The sequence below is a fragment of the Gorilla gorilla genome, chromosome 20 (assembly GCF_029281585.2).
Source record: "Gorilla gorilla gorilla isolate KB3781 chromosome 20, NHGRI_mGorGor1-v2.1_pri, whole genome shotgun sequence".
Taxonomy (NCBI): domain Eukaryota; kingdom Metazoa; phylum Chordata; class Mammalia; order Primates; family Hominidae; genus Gorilla; species Gorilla gorilla.
This window is the reverse complement of record NC_073244.2, coordinates 69987967-70007173: the sequence shown is the minus strand read 5'-3', so window position 1 is coordinate 70007173 and position 19207 is coordinate 69987967. Positions and strand designations below refer to the sequence as shown.

At 45.1% G+C, this 19207-nt stretch overlaps 1 protein-coding gene across 2 annotated transcripts in view; it reads left to right on the top strand.

Annotated features, from left to right (window-relative positions):
• Window positions 1-19207, top strand: part of LOC101124732 (zinc finger protein 417) — a 47721-nt gene that overhangs the window by 13561 nt on the left and 14953 nt on the right. Inside the window, exon 1 of one of the 2 annotated variants that reach the window (XM_031004110.3) lies at window positions 14838-15678. The exons of the other annotated variant lie outside the window; for it this stretch is intronic. Coding sequence (XP_030859970.1) covers window positions 15643-15678 — 36 coding nt within the window. The 5' untranslated portion in view covers window positions 14838-15642. Of the gene's footprint in view, window positions 1-14837; window positions 15679-19207 lie in introns of those variants that run through there. 2 annotated transcript variants of the gene reach the window in all.

Here is a 19207-nt window from a genome sequence, read left to right as displayed (position 1 = left end):
CCGGTGGAGGCAAAGTGTTGGGGTGATCAGACCCAACACCTGGTCACTGGGGCTATGAAGTCTGGCAGAGTCAAAGGAATGAGACAAGACAAGAGTATATAGGGTGGGTCTCAGGGGCCAACGCCAGTATGGAGGCTGCAAAGGCCCTGAGCTCTGGGATCCCACACTATTTATTGGTAATCAAACAAGCAGGTGGAGAGGACGTGCGGATGTGGGGGTAGACAGGTGAGGACGTGGGGGTAGAAAGCGGTGCATCAAGCATAGCTGTGATGGCTTAGCATATGCTCTGCTACTTGACATAAGGGAGAATAGGTTCTTCTAATTCAAGATACAATCAATTTATGATCTTGGGAGAACAAAGTGCAAGGGGCCAGTGAGTCTGGACACATTCCAAAGGCTACAGGGGGTTTTATGCCCTGAGCCCTGGGTTCTCTCCAAGCCACAAGGGGTTTTATACCCTGGGTTTAGATTATAGTGCGGCAGGGCAGCACAGAGTTTGGTGTTCCAAAGGTCATGAGGGGTTTTAGACCCTGGACCCAGGACATGTTCCAAGACTCTCTTACATTATGTCAGAAAAACGAGCCCTGCCTCAGCTCTTCTGCCAGCATGTCTCCCTTTTTTGTCCTGCAAAACCGCCACAGCTATCATTGCTTGTTCTTGGCAGCGGCTTTCTCTCCAGAAGCGGCTTCCGCATCTGTAGACTAAAAGGAGACAGCACAAGCACGTAATTATTAGAACAAAATTTACAAGTGTAGAGTTTCCAGTGATCTTAATCCATTTAAGAGGATTGATTGCAGACAGCCCATTGGCTGCCTCGCTGAAAATATCAGTTCCAGGGAGCAGGGCTAAGTGAGCCTGAGAGGCTTCAAAAACCTGCTCTTTTACTTTTACAATATCAAGGGTGAGATTTTCCTCTCTGCCCACTAGATGGCATTTAATTCTTTCCCATTGGTGTTCTGTTTCATTCTAACTATGAGGAGTAACGCAAAAATCGGATGTATTCCAGTCACATTGCATTTGAATTCTAGTTTCTAAACTTATGATGCAATCCCCTATCCAAGTTACTGTCTGAGGGAGATCATTAATTTGACTATATTTTGATCTGTTTGGGCTTGAGAGCTCCATAATTTCATAGAATTCTTTTTCCATTTATCAACAAATTTGACAGTTTGCACACATGAGTGTAAAGCCACACTAGCTACTGCAGCAGTGGTGGTAACCGCAATGAGGCCAATTATAGCAAATATAAGAGCAACTATAAATCTTTTTGAACGGGATAAGAGTTTTGTAAGGATCTCAGTTATAATGTGAATGGATGGTGATGCCTCCCATGGTCTATTTAGAGACACAGGGATCCAAACTTCTTCTCTGGCTCTAATTAACAAGATAGTTTGATTGTTATCAAGATGTGGTTAATGCAAGTAAGTGACATTCCTGGCAGGTGATAAAACGGGTATTTATGTCAAGAGTAATATTTCCGGCCTGGCGGGGTGGCTCACACCTGTAATCCCAGCACTTTGGGAGGCTGAGATGGGCAGATCACGAGGCCAGAAGATCAAGACCATCCTGGCTAACACGGTGAAACTCCGTCTCTACTAAAAAAAATAAAAAATAAAAAGCCACAAAAAATTAGCCGGGCATGGTGGTGGGCGCCTGTAGTCCCAGCTACTCGGGCGGCTGAGGCAGGAGAAAGGCATGAACCAGGGAGGCGGAGCGTGCAGTGGGCCTAGATCACACCACTGCACTCCAGCCTGGGGGACAGAGCGAGACTCCGTCTCAAAAAAAAAAAAAAAGTAATATTTCCTACTGCTAACATAAAAGGTGGTCGGACACAACTTTGAATCCAAAAGGTCCTGTTAGAAAGAAAAGAGAGAACATATTTATATTTACCTCCCTCCCCTTTATACTTATTATATCTACCCTCCCAAATTTTGATTGAACTTTGAGCCATAGCTAATTTCCATAATTCTGAATGTTCCTGTCCTATGGCAGGAGATATCATTTTTGGAATAGGGGTGACAATGCCACCAGGGCTCCATATAATAGGGACATCAGCTTCCATCTGAATGTACTGTGTATGGTTCTCTTTCCAATGAGTCCATCAGCTTATTTTATAAGAAGGCCCTTCAGTGCAATTTTTCTTAAAAATCCCCTTAGGGGACAAATCAATGACGATTCTATAGGAATTATTTTGTAGCACCCCAGCCTTACTTGCTACACAATTTCCCCAGTGCCAAGCATCCACACCTTCAAACCAAACTGTATTTTGTTTACATTCGAGTTTGTCTGGACAGAACTGCTGAGTTTTAGGGCTGGAATGGTTATATTTTAAACTTTGCCCTGAAATCATATATAAAGTAGCCTGTGATTTATTTTTTCCAGGGATTACTGCCAACCATACTTGTGTGCCAATTTGTAAGCATCCAGCAGCAGGTCCTAGGCATATTGGAGGATATTTATATCCTATTGATATATTCATTTTCATCCCTTCCTCATTAGGATGTATCGGCACTCTGTTATCTATGGGCTCAGGCATCGAGGTTCTGTCATTGTTGTACACCTCAATAATAGGGTCCATCCAACTCACAGACCTAATTAAAGAAGGAAATGGGACATAAGTCCAATAAGTAAAATTTTGAGTTGCTTTTACAGTAGGGAGGCTTACCGCCACAGTAAGTACCACCATCATAGCCACCATTAGGTTACTAGTTGTTTTTGATTTGTTCTGTGCTCTCAGATTGTCCTCTGCCATCTGTGCCAGTTTCTTGATTTGTCCCCATGTTGGAGGGTCTGCCCGGCGAGTATTCTTGGTCTTTTCCTTTGTCTCTGAGATGTTCATTCATGCCATCACTCGTATAGGGAGTTCTGGCTCTTCCCAGAGTCCTCTCTTCCTGGTGTGGCTCATGATAGACCTTCAGATGTTTGGTGGGCACCCACAGAGGCACCTGATTGTCACTTGGAGAGACAGAAGCAAATCCTCTTCCCCATGTAATTATTTTTCCTTTTTCCCAACTCTTTGTATGTGCATCCCTCCACTGTATATCTTGTCTGGCATTTTTATTTTCCTTTTGTCCTGTTAAGTGTTGTTCAGCTGCTGTCATGGGCTGATCCTTTTGTAAATTAAAAAAATTTAATGTTAATAAAGCGAGGTGTAATTGTATATGTAGGGTTTTATATACCTGGTCTCCCTCTTTCTGTTTTTGTAACTGAGTTTTTAAGTTAACAATGAGCTCTTTCAACTATCTCTTGTCCCTGTGAGTTATATGGAATACTTGTAGTATGAGTAATATTTCACTGCTGTTAAAATGCAGCCATGGCTGCCGGGCGCGGTGGCTCACGCCTGTAATCCCAGCACTTTGGGAGGCCAAGGTGGGCGGATCACGAGGTCAGGAGATCAAGACCACGGTGAAACCCCGTCTCTACTAAAAATACAAAAAAAATTAGCCGGGCGCAGTGGCGGGTGCCTGTAGTCCCAGCTACTCGGGAGGCTGAGGCAGGAGAATGGCGTGAACCCGGGAGGCGGAGCTTGCAGTGAACCGAGATTGGCCACTGCACTCCAGCCTGGGCGACAGAGCAAGACCCCGTCTCAAAAAAAAAAAAAAAAAAAAAATGCAGCCATGGCTTTGCTGCAATACACTGGGCCATTATCGGTTTTGGTTTTTTCTGGGATTCCCATAACTGCAAAGCAAAAAAAAAGGTTTTTTAACATGAGCTGTAGCTTCCCCTGTTTGATATGTGGCCCAGATAAAATGTGAATAAGTATCTACTGAAACATGAACAAAGGACAATTTTCCAAAAGTGGGAATGTGTGTTATGTCCATCTGACAGATGGAATTTGGAGATAGACCTCTAGGGTTAACTCCTGCTCCCTGATGTGGCAGATGCAGGACTTCACCGGCAGAAAAGTGTTTTATAATCTCCTTAACCTGCTTCCAGGATAAGCCGTATCTTTTTCTGAGGCCTGCAGCATTAAGATGGGTTAAGGAATGGAACGTTTGTGCATTGGCAAAAGCTGCAGAAACCAGTGCATCTGCCCTTTGATTAAGTTAAAAGGACCAGCGAGGTTAGTATGTGCTCTCATATGAGTAATATAGAAAGGGGAATGTCTTTGTTGTACTGCTTGTTGTAAAGAATGAAATAAAAGATTAAGTTGTTCATCAATATTTTGTGTGGTTTGCACCACATAAGCTGAATCAGAAACAATATTAACTGGCTTTTTTAAAGTTTTCAGTACTGTAATTACAGCAATAAGTTCAGCCCTTTGAGCAGAAGCAAAGTCAGTTTGAAAAACTTGTTGTTGAGGTCCCACAAATGAGGCTTTTCCATTACTAGACCCATCAGTAAAAACAGTAATGGCCCCTTCATTAGGGGCTTTTTGAGTAATAGAAGGCAATATCCAGGATGTTAATTTTAGAAATGGAAATATCTTAGATTTAGTATAATGATTATCAAGAATGCCAACAAAACCTGCCAAATTAACTTGCCATTCCTGGGAATTAATGTAAGTTTGCTGAATTTGTTGTTTGTTTACTGGAACCGTAATTTGATTTGGATCATATCCCATTAACTTTGTTGTGTGCAGCCTTGCTTGTCCTATTAGTACAGCAATTTGATCTGAATACAGAGTAAGCGTTTTGGTTGTATTGTGAGGTAGAAAAAGCCACTTAACCAGATCATTCTGTTGAACAATAACTCCTGTAGGTGAATGTTTAGTAGGAAAAACTAAAAACTGTCATGGCTGCATAGGGTTAATTCGTTTCACTTGTGCTTGTTGAATTTTTTCTTCAAGTAATTTAAGTTCCCCTAATGCCTCTTTGGACAGGGAGCATTTACTGTTTAAGTTAGAATCACCTTGTAAGGCAGAAAAAAGGTGAGACATAGCATAGGTAGGAATGCCTAAAGTTGGACAAATCCAATTAATGTCTCCTAATAATTTTTGAAAGTCATTTAAATTTTTTAAATTATCTCTTTGAATTTGAACCTTTCGAGACTTAGTAGCACTTTGTTCTACCTTCATTCCTAAATATTGAAAGGGAGTAGAAGTTTGGATTTTATGGGGGGCTATGATTAATCCTGCAGCAGTTACAGACTTTTCTGTTTGTGGCATAGTGTTAATTCCTCCCTAGTGTCAGCTGCACATAAAATATCATCCATGTAATTGATAATATAACATTTTTTAAATTGTTCTCTAACTGGCTTAATAGCTTTTCCAACATAAGTTTGACAAATAGTTGGACTACTTAACATGCCTTGTGGGAGTACTTTCCAATGGTATCCGCTGATTCTTTGTTATTTATAGCGGGAACAGTAAAAGCAAATTTTTCATAATCTTGGGTAGCTAAAGGAATGGTAAATAAGCAATATTAGAGGCCAGTATTTTGGAATCATTGTTGGAGAGGGCAGCCCTGGTTGCAGTGAGCCCATGGGTTGAATTACAGCATTAACAGCCCTTAAATCTGTTAACATTCTCCAGTTACCTGATTTTTTCTTTTTTTCTGTTTTTTTTTTTTTTTTTTTTTTTTGAGACAGAGTCTGGCCCTGTCACCCAGGCTGGAGTGCAGTGGCACGATCTCAGCTGACTGTAAGCTCCGCCTCCCTGGTTCAGCCATTCTCCTGCCTCAGCCTCCCCAGCAGCTGGGACTACAGGCACATGCCGCCACACCCGGCTAATGTTTGTATTTTTAGTAGAGACAGGGTTTCACTGTGTTAGCCAGGATAGTCTCAATCTCTTGACCTTGCCATCCACCCACCTCGGCCTCCCAAGTGCTGGGATTACAGGCATGAGCCACCGCATCCGTCTGATTTTTTTCTTAATAACAAACAGGAGAATTCCAAGGAGAGAAAGTAGGCTCTATGTGTCCCTTTTGCAATTGTTCCTGTACTAATTCTTTTAAAGCCTCCAGTTTTTTCCTGTTTCAGCGGCCATTGCTCCACCCAAACTGGTTTGGCAATTAACCAAACAAGAGGAATGGGAGCTGGAGGCTCAGCAATAGCCGCTCCTAAAAATGATACCCTAATGCAGTTCGATCTGTTCGCCCTTTTAGTTCTAAAGGTTCTGGTTGGTCACTTTCATTCTTTCCTAATCCTTTTCCTGGGAGATATCCCACTTTTCTCATCATTTGTTTACTGTTATTACTATACTGATCCATAGGAATAGATATTTCAGCACCCCATTGTTGCAATATGCCCCTTCCCCATAAATTGACAGGAATAGCTGTAATAATAGGTTGAATTGTCCCTTCTTGGCCATCCAGCCCTAGACATGGCAAAATTAAGGAACTTTGAAAAACTTCTGAAGCAGCTCCTACTCCAACAATACCAATGGATGCCTTTTGTTTGGGCCAGTGTCAGGGCCATTGATTTAAAGCAATAATAGAAACATCAGCTCCAGTATCTACTAACCCTTCAAAGTCCTTTCCTTGGATGGTTACTGTACAAATAGGTCTCTTATCAGACATTCAATTAACCAAATATACAGCTTTTCCTGCTGAGTTAGTACTACCAAAGCCTCCTGTTCTTTTTACAGTGCTGTTTCCCAGTTTTGTATAAGGTAACAGCAACAACTGAGCAATTCTTTTTCCTGGGGAAACAGACCACAGAGTTGAGGAACTAACAACTAGTTGAATCTCTCTGGCATAATCAGAATCAATTATTCCTCTATGTACAGTGACACCTTTTAAATTTAAGCTAGACCTTCCAAGCAATAGACCAACTTTTTCTGAGGGTAAAGGGCCCCTAACACCCATGGGGACCTTCTTTGGTGGCTCCCTAGGAAGTAGGGAGATGGGAATTGTGCTGCAGAGATATATGGCAGCACTGCCTGCTGTGGTGGGGGACAATTGTTGTACGTTTGTAAGGGCACTGACTGTGCGGATATGCCTTGGTTTTTTGAGGGGCCTGAGGTGTGCCCCTCTTCCCTTTTCCCAAAAGAGGTTGTCCATCTTTACTAAATTTAGAATGACACTGTTTTGTCCAGTGATTGCCTTTCTTATACCGGGGGTATACATCGGGACTTTTCTGTTGATTGATGGTAATAGTTTTGCCTTTTGATTTCCTTTTCTACATTCCTTTTTTGTGTGTCCAAATTGCCCACAATTAAAGCAAGAGCCTGAAAAATGGGGCGTATTTTTCCCACCTTTAATCCAGCCATAGCTTGAGCTAAAAGAGTAGCCTTGTGTAAGTTACCCCCAATGCCATCACAAGCCTTAATATATTCAGCCAAATGAGCCTTCCCTCTCATAGGTCTAATAGCATTTTGACACTCTGTATTAGCATTTTCATATGCAAGAAGCTGTATTACAACATCTTGAGCTGTTTTGTCAGTTATGGCCTTATTCACAGCCTCCTGGAGCTGAGCAATAAAATCAGTATATGGTTCTTTAGGTCCTTGTCAGACAGAACTGAAAAAAGGATATTTTTCTCCTGTAACATTTATTCTGTCACATGCCCGTAAGCACACAGTGCATAACTGAACAATGGCAACATTCTCCATTACTGCTTGATTTTCTAATTGACCCCAATCAGGACTGACTCCCTTTAACTGTTGAAAGGAAACAGGCACAGATGGCTGTGCTTGTGTTTTTTCCCTTGCCTGAGTTTGAGCTTCATCAGCCCACCAGGTTTTAAACTGTAAGTACTGAGATAGAGTGAGAACAGATTTTGTTAAAGTATCCCAGTCATATTTTATCAATCTATTATCAAGAGCCACATTTTTTAGTAAAGTTTGTACAAAAGGAGAATTTGGCCCATATTGACTAATGGCTTGCTTAAATTCCATTAATAGCTTAAAAGAAAATGTGGCCCAACTAGCTATATTTTTCCCTCCTTGCTGGGTGATAGTAACAGGAAATTGCCATGCTTCAAGGTCTCCCTCAGCTCTAGCCTTTTGAATAGAATTTTCTATAGCACCACCAATTGCTCCAGATTTTAATGTTGCAACTACAGGAGCAGTAAATTTTACAGCTAATTCATTTTCTCGCCCATTATGGGGAGGGAAAGGAGGTGGCCATTCACTTAATTCAGCAGGTGGAGCTGATGGGCTAGTAAAACATACCCTTTTCAGTTTCCCTTTCTTAATTTCCTCTGGTTTTTGCTCCTCGCATTCAGAATCTGAAGTTAGTTTTTTACACACTTGTCTTCCTCATCTGAATCTGTCTCATGATCTGTTTGAAACGGCTCAAGAGCAGCCTTTATCAATGCCCACACCAACCAATCAGAAACTGGAATTTTGGCTCCTTCTTTATAAGCCTTTTTAAAATCTCTGCCAGTTCTTTTTTTTTTTTTTTTTTGAGATGGAGTCTCGCTCACAAAAGTGGCTCGCTCAAAGGCTCTTGTGCCCCTTTTTTCAGGTGCATTCTCATGGCGACTGGCCAAAGAGGCACCCCTCTGTGCAAAAGTAAAATTTCTTTGCTAAAAATCCTTTGTTCGAGTGTTCAATTTCCTTAAAATTTTGAGCGTTATTCCTGACACTATGTATAAACAAGTACCTAGGGTGGACGCATTCCTCCTCTGACTTGCGGGAAGAGCCTGCTCTGTCTATGGAGTGGCTATTCTGTCATCACTTTACTCTCTTAACAAATTTACTTTTCTTTGCACTGTGGACTCACCCTGAATTCTTTCTTGTGTGAGATCCAAAGAACCCTCTCTTGGGGTCTGAATTGGAACGCCCTTTCTGGTAACATCTTTCTGGTGAACCTTGAAGGGATGATACTGAAGAAAGCCCCCAGCCCAAAGGAAATAGGCTGCAGCACTAATTGGCCGACTTTGGGTAAGTGGTGGGGCACCTGGGTAAAGGATGAGATTGGGTTAGAGGCCCAGCTTAGGGAGTTAGAGTCTCTCCTAAGACAGAGAGGGTTAAAGTTTCCTCTCAATAAAAGGCAAGGACGTGGCCAGGTGCGATGACTCACACCTGTAATTCCAGCACTTTGGGAGGCCGAGGCGGGCGGATTGCCTGAGACCAGGAGTTCGAGACCAGCCTGGCCAACATGGTGAAACCCCATCTCTACCAAAAATACACAAATCAGCCAGGTGTGGTGGCACACACCTGTAATCCCAGCTACTAGGGAGGCTGAGGCAAGAGAATTGCTTCAACCCAGGAGGCAGAGGTTGCAGTGAGCCGAGATCGCACCACTGCACTCCAGCCTGGGCAACAGAGTGAGACTTCATCTCAAAAAAAAAAAAAAGAAAAGAAAAGAAAAGGCAAGGAGGCTTGACTGACCCTGGGTTTGAGGCCCAATTTAGGAAGGTTAGAGTCCTTCCTAAGATTTAGTCCTTCCTAAGAGTTAGAGGCCCCTCTCAGTAAAGTCCCTCTTGGCTAAGAACTGGTTTGGCACCACAGGATTCATTCATCTGTCTTGTCCTCTTTGCTGTATGAATCAATCTCTTGGTTGCTCTGCTTCACTGTCATTTTCAGGGGACTTCATTTAACTTGTGTTAGGGCTTTTATTATACTCTTCCCCTGTGTGCCTTCTGATTTCCATCCATTTGCTTGTGAAACATTGGGAACAAAAAGCATTGAAGGCTCCGTTTCTAAAATTGAGTATTCAGGTTTGGTATTTAACAGCTATGAGCAATAAGATTAGATAGATGTGGCTATGATTTTTTTTTTTTTTTCTGGGACGGAGTCTCGCTCTGTTGCCCAGGCTAGAGTGCAGTGGTGCAATCTCGGCTCACTGCAAGCTCCACCTCCCAGGTTCATGCCATTCTCCTGCCTCAGCCTCCCAAGTAGCTGGGACTACAGGCACCCGCCACCATGTCCGGCTAATTTTTTTTTTGTATTTTTAGTAGAGACGGGGTTTCACCATGTTAGCCAGGATGGTCTGGATCTCCTGACCTTGTGATCTGCCCGTCTCAGCCTCCCAAAGTGCTGGGATTACAGGCGTGAGCCACTGCACCCAGCCGGCTATGCTTTTTGCAGCTATGCCAACCAGGTGTGATCAAGAAGCACTAGGATACAAATCAGGGGACTTTTCTCCTTGCTGTTTTGTTTCATTTACAGACTAAAAACAAAATGAAACAAAATAAGAAAACCCACTTCTTTTCTTTCTTTGATTTGGGCAAATCGGCTTCTTCTTTTTCTTTTTGAGATGGAGTCTCACTCTGTTGCCAGGCTGGAGTGCAGTGGCATGATCTCAGCTCCCTGCAACCCCCACCTCCTGGGTTCAAGCAATTCTCCAGCCTCAGCCTCCTGAGCAGCTGGGACTACAGCCACCATGTCCAGCTAATTTTTGTATTTTTAGTAGAGACGGGGTTTCACCATGCTGGCCAGGATAGTCTTGAGCTCTTAACCTCGTGATCCCCTCACTTCAGCCCAAAGTGCTGGGGTTACAGGCATGAGCCACTGCACCTGGACTTTTTTTTTTTTTTCGAGACAGAGTCTCACTCTGTCACCCAGGCTGGAGTGCAGTGGCACCATCTCAGCTCACTGTAACCTCCACCTCCTGGGTTCAAGTGATTTCCTGCCTCAGCCTCCCAAGAAGCTGGGATTACAGGTGCACACCAACATGCACGACTAATTTTTTTTTTTTTTTTTGAGATGGGGTCTCTCTCTGCCACCCACGCTGGAGTGCAATGGTGCGATCTCAGCTCACTACAATCTCCACCTCCCAGGTTTAAGTGATTCTCCTGCCTCAGCCTCCCGAGTAGCTGGGATTACATGCATGCACCACCACACCCCGCTTATTTTTTCAATTTTTAGTAGAGACGGGGTTTTACCATGTTGGCCAGGCTGGTCTCGAACTCCTGGCCTCAAGTGATCTGCCCACCTCGGCCTCCCAAAGAGCTGGGATTACAGGCATGAGCCCCCGCACCCGGCCATGACTAATTTTTTGTATTTTTAGTAGAGATGTTGTTTCACCATGTTGGCCAGGCTGTTGTCGAACTCCTGACCTCAGGTGATCCACCTGCCTCTGCCTCCGCCTCCCAAAGTGCTGGGATTACAGGTGTGAGCCACCACACCCAGCCAACTGACTGGTAAGAAATTCTTGCTGGGTGCAGTGGCTCACGCCTGTAATTCCAGAACTTTGGGGGGCCCAGGCGGGCAGATCACCTGAAGTCAAGAGTTGGAGACCAGCCTGGCCAACATGGTGAAACCTCGTCTGTACTAAAAATACAAAAATTAATTAGGCATGGTGGTGCGTGCCTGTAATCCCACCTACTCAGGAGGCTGAGGCAAGAGAATCGTTTGAACCCGGGAGGCGGAGGTTGCAGTGAGCCGAAATCACACCACTGCACTCCACCCTGGGCGACAGTGCGAGACTCCGTCTCCAAAAAAAAAAAAAATCAATAACAAAAAAGAAATTCTTACCTTTTTGCTGGCATTCCAGCATTCCAGGCTTCTGGTTTGCCTTTCCCTGAGAGCCTCTAGTGACCCAGCTGGCTGCACCACAGCCCTGGGGGCCAATCTGCAATACAAAGCTAAATTATCTTTTTCCATTCTGGCCAGAGCAAAATACGTGTGACAAAACATACACATTAGCCACTCGGCTCCACCTGGAATATCTAACAGGCAAGGCTCAAACTTGCCCTGGTTGGGCCCCATCATCTTTAATCCAACCTCCGACCATGAGTTTCAACTTGGTCTCTGGGCAAGATGGTCACCCTGAATAACAGAAAAGATAAGAAAGGGAAAGCAGACAGAGAAAAACATTGCCTGTGGCAGGGTGGGGAAGGCCAGGAGCTTAGAGAGGCCAGAGAAGCCCCCCCCCCACTGCAGTGACACTGAAAAGTTCAGGTGGCTGCTTGTCAGTAGCAAGGGGATCTTTTCCAGCAGTCCCATCAGCTCGCAAGTTTTCCCTTTTGGGGAGGAAAAAGCTCCCCATGTCCCATGATCCTGTACATTCCTAGTCCTGTCACCCATAGCCATCAGCAAGGCAGATTATTCCAAAGAGAACAGCAGTTAACAGCCCATTGTGCCAAACCCATTCCTAGCCAAGAGGGACTTTACTGAGAGGGGCCTCTAACCCCCTAACTCTTAGGAAGTAATCTAATCTTCCTAATTTGGGCATTGAACCAAAGTTTGGTCAAGTGTCCTTGCCTTTTATTGAGAGGAGCCTTTAACCAGGAGAGACTCTAACTCCACTAAGTTGGGCCTGTAAACCAATCTCATTCTTTATCTGGGTATATGCACCCCACTCACTCAAAGTGAGCCAAGTGGTGCACACAGATGATTTTCCTCTGGGTTGGGGGTTTCTTCAGTGTCAATAAAAAGAGTCAAACTCTGTAGACTATGTGAAGAGATTTATTCTGAGCCAAATATGAGTGACCATGGCCTGTGACACAGCCCTCAAGAGGTCCTGAGAACATGTGCCCAAGGTGGTCAGGGCGCAGCTTGGTTTTATACATTTTAAGGAGGCAAGAGACATCAATCAAATACATTAAAGAAATACATTGGTCTGGGCTGGGTGCAGTGGCTCACGCCTGTAATCCCAACACTTTGGGAGGCTGAGGTGGGCAGATCACAAGGTTGGGAGCTTGAAACCAGCCTGGCCAACATAGTGAAACCGCGTTTATACTAAAAATACAAAAGTTAGCCGGGCATAGTGGTGCGCACCTGTAGTCCCAGGTACTCAGGATGCTGAGGCAGAAGAATTGCTCGAACCCAGGAGGTGGAGGTTGCAGTGAGCCGAGATCATGCCACTGCACTCCAGCCTGGGTGACAGAGCAAAACTCCTGCTCAAAAAAAAGAAAAGAAAGTAAAGGAATAAAAGAGTGGGTACTCCATAGACAGAGCCGCCCGGCTAATTTTTTCGTATTTTTAGTAGAGATTGGGTTTCACCCTGTTAGCCAGGATGGTCTCCATCTCCTGATCTCATGATCCTCCCACCTTGGCTTCCCAAAGTGCTGGGATTACAGGGGTGAGCCACCACGCCTGGCATGGCTGCCCATTTTTATGGTTATTTCTTGATTTATTTTTTTTTTGAGGCGGAGTCTCACTCTGTCGCCCAGGCTGGAGTGCAGTGGTGCAATCTCGGCTCACTGCAAGCTCCACCTCCCGGGTTCACGCCATTCCCCTGCCTCAGCCTCCCAAGTAGCTGGGACTACAGGCACCCGCCACCACGCCCAGCTAATTTTTTGTATTTTTAGTAGAGACAGGATTTCACCGTGTTAGCCAGGATGGTCTCGATCTCCTGACCTTGTGATCCACCCACCTCGGCCTCCCAAAGTGCTGGGATTACAGGCGTGAGCCACCGCGCCCGGCCCCTATTTCTTGATTATATACTAAACAAAGGGTGGATTATTCATGCCTCCTTTTTTTAGACCATATAGGGTAACTTCCTGATGTTGCCATGGCATTTGTAAACTGTCATGGCACTGATGGGAGTGTTGCAGTGAGGACGACCAGAGGTCACTCTCATGGCCATCTTGGTTTTGGTGGGTTTTAGCCGGCTTCTTTACTGCAAACTGTTTTATCAGCAACGTCTTTATGGCCTGTATCTTGTGCTGACCTCCTATCTCATCCTGTGACTTAGAATGCCTTCACTGTCTGGGAATGCAGCTCAGCCTCATTTTATCCAACCCCTATTCAAGACGGAGTTGCTCTGTTAAACACTTCTGACAGCTGTGGTTTCTTCCCACAAAGAGGTTGCAGATGGGGTTAGGTTCTTGTTCTGCCAGCTTGGCTCCTTCCCAATTCCTGTTAACTTACTGATTTATTAGGGCCCCATAGATTATAAATTATCATTTAGGAGTCATGCAGCCAGGGGCCACAAGACTGTAAACATCCCCAGTTGTTCCTAGGGATGGTATCACTATTGCAAAAGCTAAGATTGGTGCTGGAGATATTTTTCAGACCCTGAACTTGATGGATCTGATAGCACCACTTAGATGGATAAACTGGCTTATCTGGTCTTGTGCCTCCCTCTCCCCCAGAACCCACTCAGCACAAGAGAACAACTTTGGCTCCCTATGATTTCATCTCCACCCCAACCAATCAGCATTCCCCAATTCATGGCCCCCTATCTACCAAATTATCCTTAAAAAACCCCAGTCTCAGGAGGCGGAGGTTGCAGTGAGCTGAGATCGTGACATTGCACTTCAGCCTGGGCAACAGGAGCAAAATTCCGTCTCAAAAAACAAACAAACAAATAAACAACAACAACAACAAAAAACCCCAGTCTCGCAATTTTCAGGGAGACTGATTTGAGTAATACTAGTAAGACTCCAGTATGCTGTTCATCCAACTCTGTGTGAATAAAACTCTTTTTCTTTTGCAATTCCCCTGTCCTGATAAATTGGCTTTATCTGGGCAGTGGGAAAAATGAACCCTCTGGGTGTTTACACATTCATTTTAACAATACAATAACGGTTATTAATCTTTGCATTAATCTTTGCTTCCAGTGGAAGAATTTTGCATCTGAAGGACCATCTGAAATGATAGGTGAATTTGGATCTGTAGCCTTTGGGAACATCTACACTAACTCTGAAATAATATTTTTCCATACACTAGGGTAATCAGTTACAGCCAATAATCCCAAGAAATCTCAATGTGAGTTCTAAGGAGAGGCAGGATGATCCTCTGCCTAGTAGAAAGATCTGCAATCTTTTATTTATTTATTTATTTTTATTTTTATTTTTTTTTCCAACATGGAGTCTTGCTGTGTCGCCCAGGCTGGAGTGCAGTGGCAGGATCTCGTTCACCGCAACCTCTGACTCCCATGTTCAAGAGATTCTCCTGCCTCGGCCTCCCGAGTAGCTGGGATTACAGGCGCATGCCACCATGCGGGTTAATTTTTGTATTTCTAGTAGAGGCGGGGGTTTCACCATGTTGGCCAGGCCGGTCTTGAACTCCTGACCTCAGGTGATCCACCTGCCTCGGCCTCCCAAAGTGCTGGGATTACAGGCGTGAGCCGCCCGCACCTGGCCCTTATTTTTATTTTTTAGATAAGAGGTCTCGTTCTGTTGCCCAGGCTGGAATGCAGTGGCACGATCTCGGCTTACAGCAGCTTCGAACTCCTGAGCTCAAGCGATTCTCCCTCGTCAGGCTCCCTAACCCTAACCCCAACCTTAGGGCAGCTGGGACCACAGGCCCGCCCGACCACACTCCGCTAATATTTTTTTATTTTTTGTAGAGACAGGATTTTGCTTTGTTGCTCAGGCTAATTTCTAACTCCTGACCTCAAATGATCCTTGTGACTTGGCCTCCCAAACTGGTGGAATTACAGGCGGGAGCCACCATACCAGTCAGGACGCACATCTTAAGGATACTCCCGAGGTGGAGCTGGGCTTTTCCTGCAGAAGCGCCTCTGGAAATCGCGCCCTTTACCCTCCTTGTTACCTAGGGAACTACATTACCCAGAAAACTCAGCCTCGAATGATAGCGTAGAAGACCCCTGAGGGCTCAGAATAAAGGAGTTTCCTGTGTGCACGTGACAATGGGTCCGCACTTCCGGCGTCCTCTGGTGGCGGCCATTTTGATTGGTGTTGGGTTTGTTTGTCGGAGAGGCTCCTGAGCGCTAGGTCCGCACTGTGGTGACTGAACCCAGAAGTCGGGGAGCAGTTGTCCTCCGCTGCACATTGGCTACTCTGGAGCTCTGTGACGGCGCCCAGCGTGACCCACTCCTGGGCCAGGATACGGACCGTCGTGCCCATATCTCCTGGCTGGTCGCCCTCTCCTCCCGACCCTGCTTAAAACCACGTGGTTCGATGGCTGCCGCGGCCAAGCTGAGGCTCTCCGCTCAGGTAATTGTGGGGCCTTCTGTGTCCTCAGGTCACCTCATCGTCACCCAAAAGCAGCGAGGTAGCAGCGCCTGTTCACGGCTCTGCAGCCCGGACGCTGGCGTTGGGACACTGAGGCGCTTGCGGGAGGGGCCCCATTTCTGACACCCGTGGGATGCAGTGGGGAGGCCGGCAGGTACAGGGACTGGCGCCGGCAAAGGCCTGGAAGTGAACTGAGCCAGAAGGATAGAATCTGGGGTCCACAGGTGCCTGTTGGGAGCAAATTATGAGGCGGAGCTCCTCCTGGAAGAGCAAGCAGGCTGGGGGCTATGAACTCACGTGAGGACGCTAGAAGGCATGGAGATTTTCGAAGAAAGGAGGGATGTCATGAGCATTGTAAGGGTAGAGATAATCAGGTCCATGCATGTTTGTGTCTTTCCACAGTGTCAGGTGATATTTGAGTCAACAAAAGCCATGAGCTAAATGGAGTTCGAAGGAGGCAATTCTCTTGTGATTCCAGTTCACTTGGTAGTCGGCCATGGGCACAGAGGCTGAAGACACTCCATAAGTCAGTCAATATAGCAAACAATACACAATAGTATACTTAACATGTAAATGTTATAGGTTAAACATAACACTGTTGTACCCGGGCGAGTTAGAAAAACGCCACACTTTGAGACGAATTAAGAGTCCTTTATTCAGCTGGCGGCCAAAGAGACGGCTAACGCTCAAAATTCTCTCAGCCCCGAGGAAGGGGCTTGATTAACTTTTATACTTTGGTTTAGGAAGGGGAGGGGAGCTTAAATGCAACAACTCTTCAGAAGTAAAAACATGCAAAAAATTAAAAGGATAAATGGTTACAGAGAAACAAACAATTTAAAAGACAAATGGTTACAAAAAGGCAAGGTACCAGGTGTGGCGCTCTAAATCCTTCATAAGAGTTAGATATGGGCACTACGCCAGACACAAACTCAAGGCTTTATGGTGTTATCTTTTGAGCAAAATCCTGGGAACTTCATACATGGTTTGTTCCCAGTCCCTTATCAGTTAATTGGACTCCTTTCATATGTTGAGAATATGCTTACACAAGTTAACTCCTTGAGGAAAGGGGGGTGGGTAAGGAGTCCTTAATGTCTTGTAAATCAAGGGGGCCAGGTGGAGCTCGTCTGGCTTTCTCAGCTAAGGGAGAGTCTATTCATGTGGAAACGAGGCTAGGTGATTAAGAGAGCAAAAGGGAGAGTCTAAAAACAGGGTTAGTGAAAACAAGGTTGGGCGTTACAACACAAGGAACAAAATAATGCTTAGCATCAAGAGGAAAAAGATACAGGAGCAAACGTTATGGAACCAGTTTAGAGGGAGCAAAGAAGACAAAAGGCATCTTGGTCTGGGCCAGTTGGTGGGCAATTGGCCTGCAGTCTTACAAGGAAGAGTCTTTGAGGTGGCAGAGCCTTAGGCAGCAGATGCTGAGTTTTGAGCTGCTGAAGGCCTAATCTTTTACAGTTACAGAATCCTCTGGTGAGAACTGATAGTGGAAGAGTTTGCTTGTTTGTGACCTTACCTGGTTAGATGTAGTCTTTATTTTTTATTTCGTTTTATTTTCTTGAGACGGAGTTTCGCTCTTGTTGCCCAGGCAGGAGTGCAATGGTGTGATCTCGGCTCACTGCAATCTCCGCCTCCCGGGTTCAAGCGATTCTCCTGCCTCAGCCTCCCAGTAGCTGGGATTACAGGCATGCGCCACCACACCCGGCTAATTTTTTGTATGTTTAGTAGAGACGGGGTTTCTCCATGTTGGTCAGGCTGGTCTCAAACTCCCGACTTCAACTGATCCGCCCGCCTCAGCCTCCCAACTTGCTAGGATTACAGGCATAAGCCACCGCACTCAGCCTATTTTATTTATTTATTTTACTTTTTGAGACAGCGTCTCAGTCTGTCACCCAGCCTGGAGTGCAGTGGTGTGATCTCGGCTCACTGCAACCTCCGCCTCCCGGGTTCAAGAGATTCTCTTGTTTCAACCTCCCGAGTAGCTGGGATTACAGGCACCCGCCACCACACCTGGCTAATTTTTTGTATTTTTAGTAGAGATGGGGTTTCGCCATGTTGCCTAGGCTGCTTTTGAACTCCCAAGCTCAGGCAATCCGCTCGCCTCGGCCTCCGAAAGTGCGGGGATTATAGGCATGAACCACCGTGCCTGGCCGTCTTTATTTTTTTGTTTATTAAACAAAGCATCTTACCCTTGATGGCAGAGTGCCCTGTGAAATACAAATTGTCTTTTTCTAAGATGGAGTTAGTTATGTCAAGTGTGCTCTATACAAAGGACAGGATCAAAATCTGGATTTTAAAGGTTTTCCGAAGGCCAATCAAAGGAAGAACAGAGTGGAGAGAAGTGATGAGCACCGTGGGGCCCTGGGAGGTTGAATCTTTGTTGTAGATCACATAGGTGGCAGAGATGACATTTTACATTGAGGCACGCAGGTCAGACAAGCAGTCTGAGGTCACCTGACTCCAGGGCCAAGGAGGGGTACCTGGAGGTCTGAGCTTATCACATCCTATCGGGGACACATTCCTGTAATGTCTGCCTCTCCTCCAAGCACTTAGAAGCATTTTAGGAACTCAGATACGGAAGTGGAGAGTGTTCCATTCCCTCACTGGTACTGACCCCGACCCATATGTTCTCTAGCTTGTGGTGTTGTGGGACTCTTTATTTTTTATTTTTTAAAATATTTTCTTTTTTAAATTTTAAATTTTTGTGGGTATATAGTAGGTGTATGTATTTATGAGTTACAGGAGTTTTTTTTTTTTTTTTTTTTTTTTTTTTTTTTTTTTTTGAGAAGGAGTCTCACTCTGTCACCCAGACTGGAGTGCAGTGGTGTGATCACGGCTTACCACAACCTCCGCCTACAGGAGATATTTTGATACAGGCAAGCAGTGGGTAATAATCGTACTAGGGTTAATGTATCCGTCACCTCAAGCATTATCCTTTGTGTTTCAAACAATCCAATTACACTCTTTTTGTTATTTAAAAATGTACAATTAGGTTGTTTTTACTGTAGTCACCCTGTTGTGCTACTAAATACTAGAGCTTATTCTCTTTTTCTAGGTCTTATTCTCTTTTTCTAGATCTTATTCTCTTTTTCTAGATCTTATTCTTTGTTTTTGTTTTTTTTTTTTGAGACACAGTCTTACTCTGTCGTCCAGGCTGTAGTGCAGTGGCACAATCTCGGCTCACTGCAACCTCTGCTGCCCAGATTCAAGCGATTCTCCTGCCTCAGCCTCTGGAGTAGCTGGGATTACAGGCGCCTGCCATTGCAGCTGGCTAATTTTTGTAGTTTATAGTAGAGATGGGGTTTCACCATCTTGGCCAGGCTGGTTTTGAACTCCTGACCTCATGATCCACCCACCTCAGCCTCCCGAAGTGCTGAGATTACAGGTGTGAGCCACCACCGCGCCCTCACATTTTCTTTTCTTTTTTTTTTTTTTTGAGACAGAGTCCCTCTCTGTTGCCCAGGCTGGAGTGCAGTGGTGCGATCATGGCTCACTGCAACCTCCGCCTCCT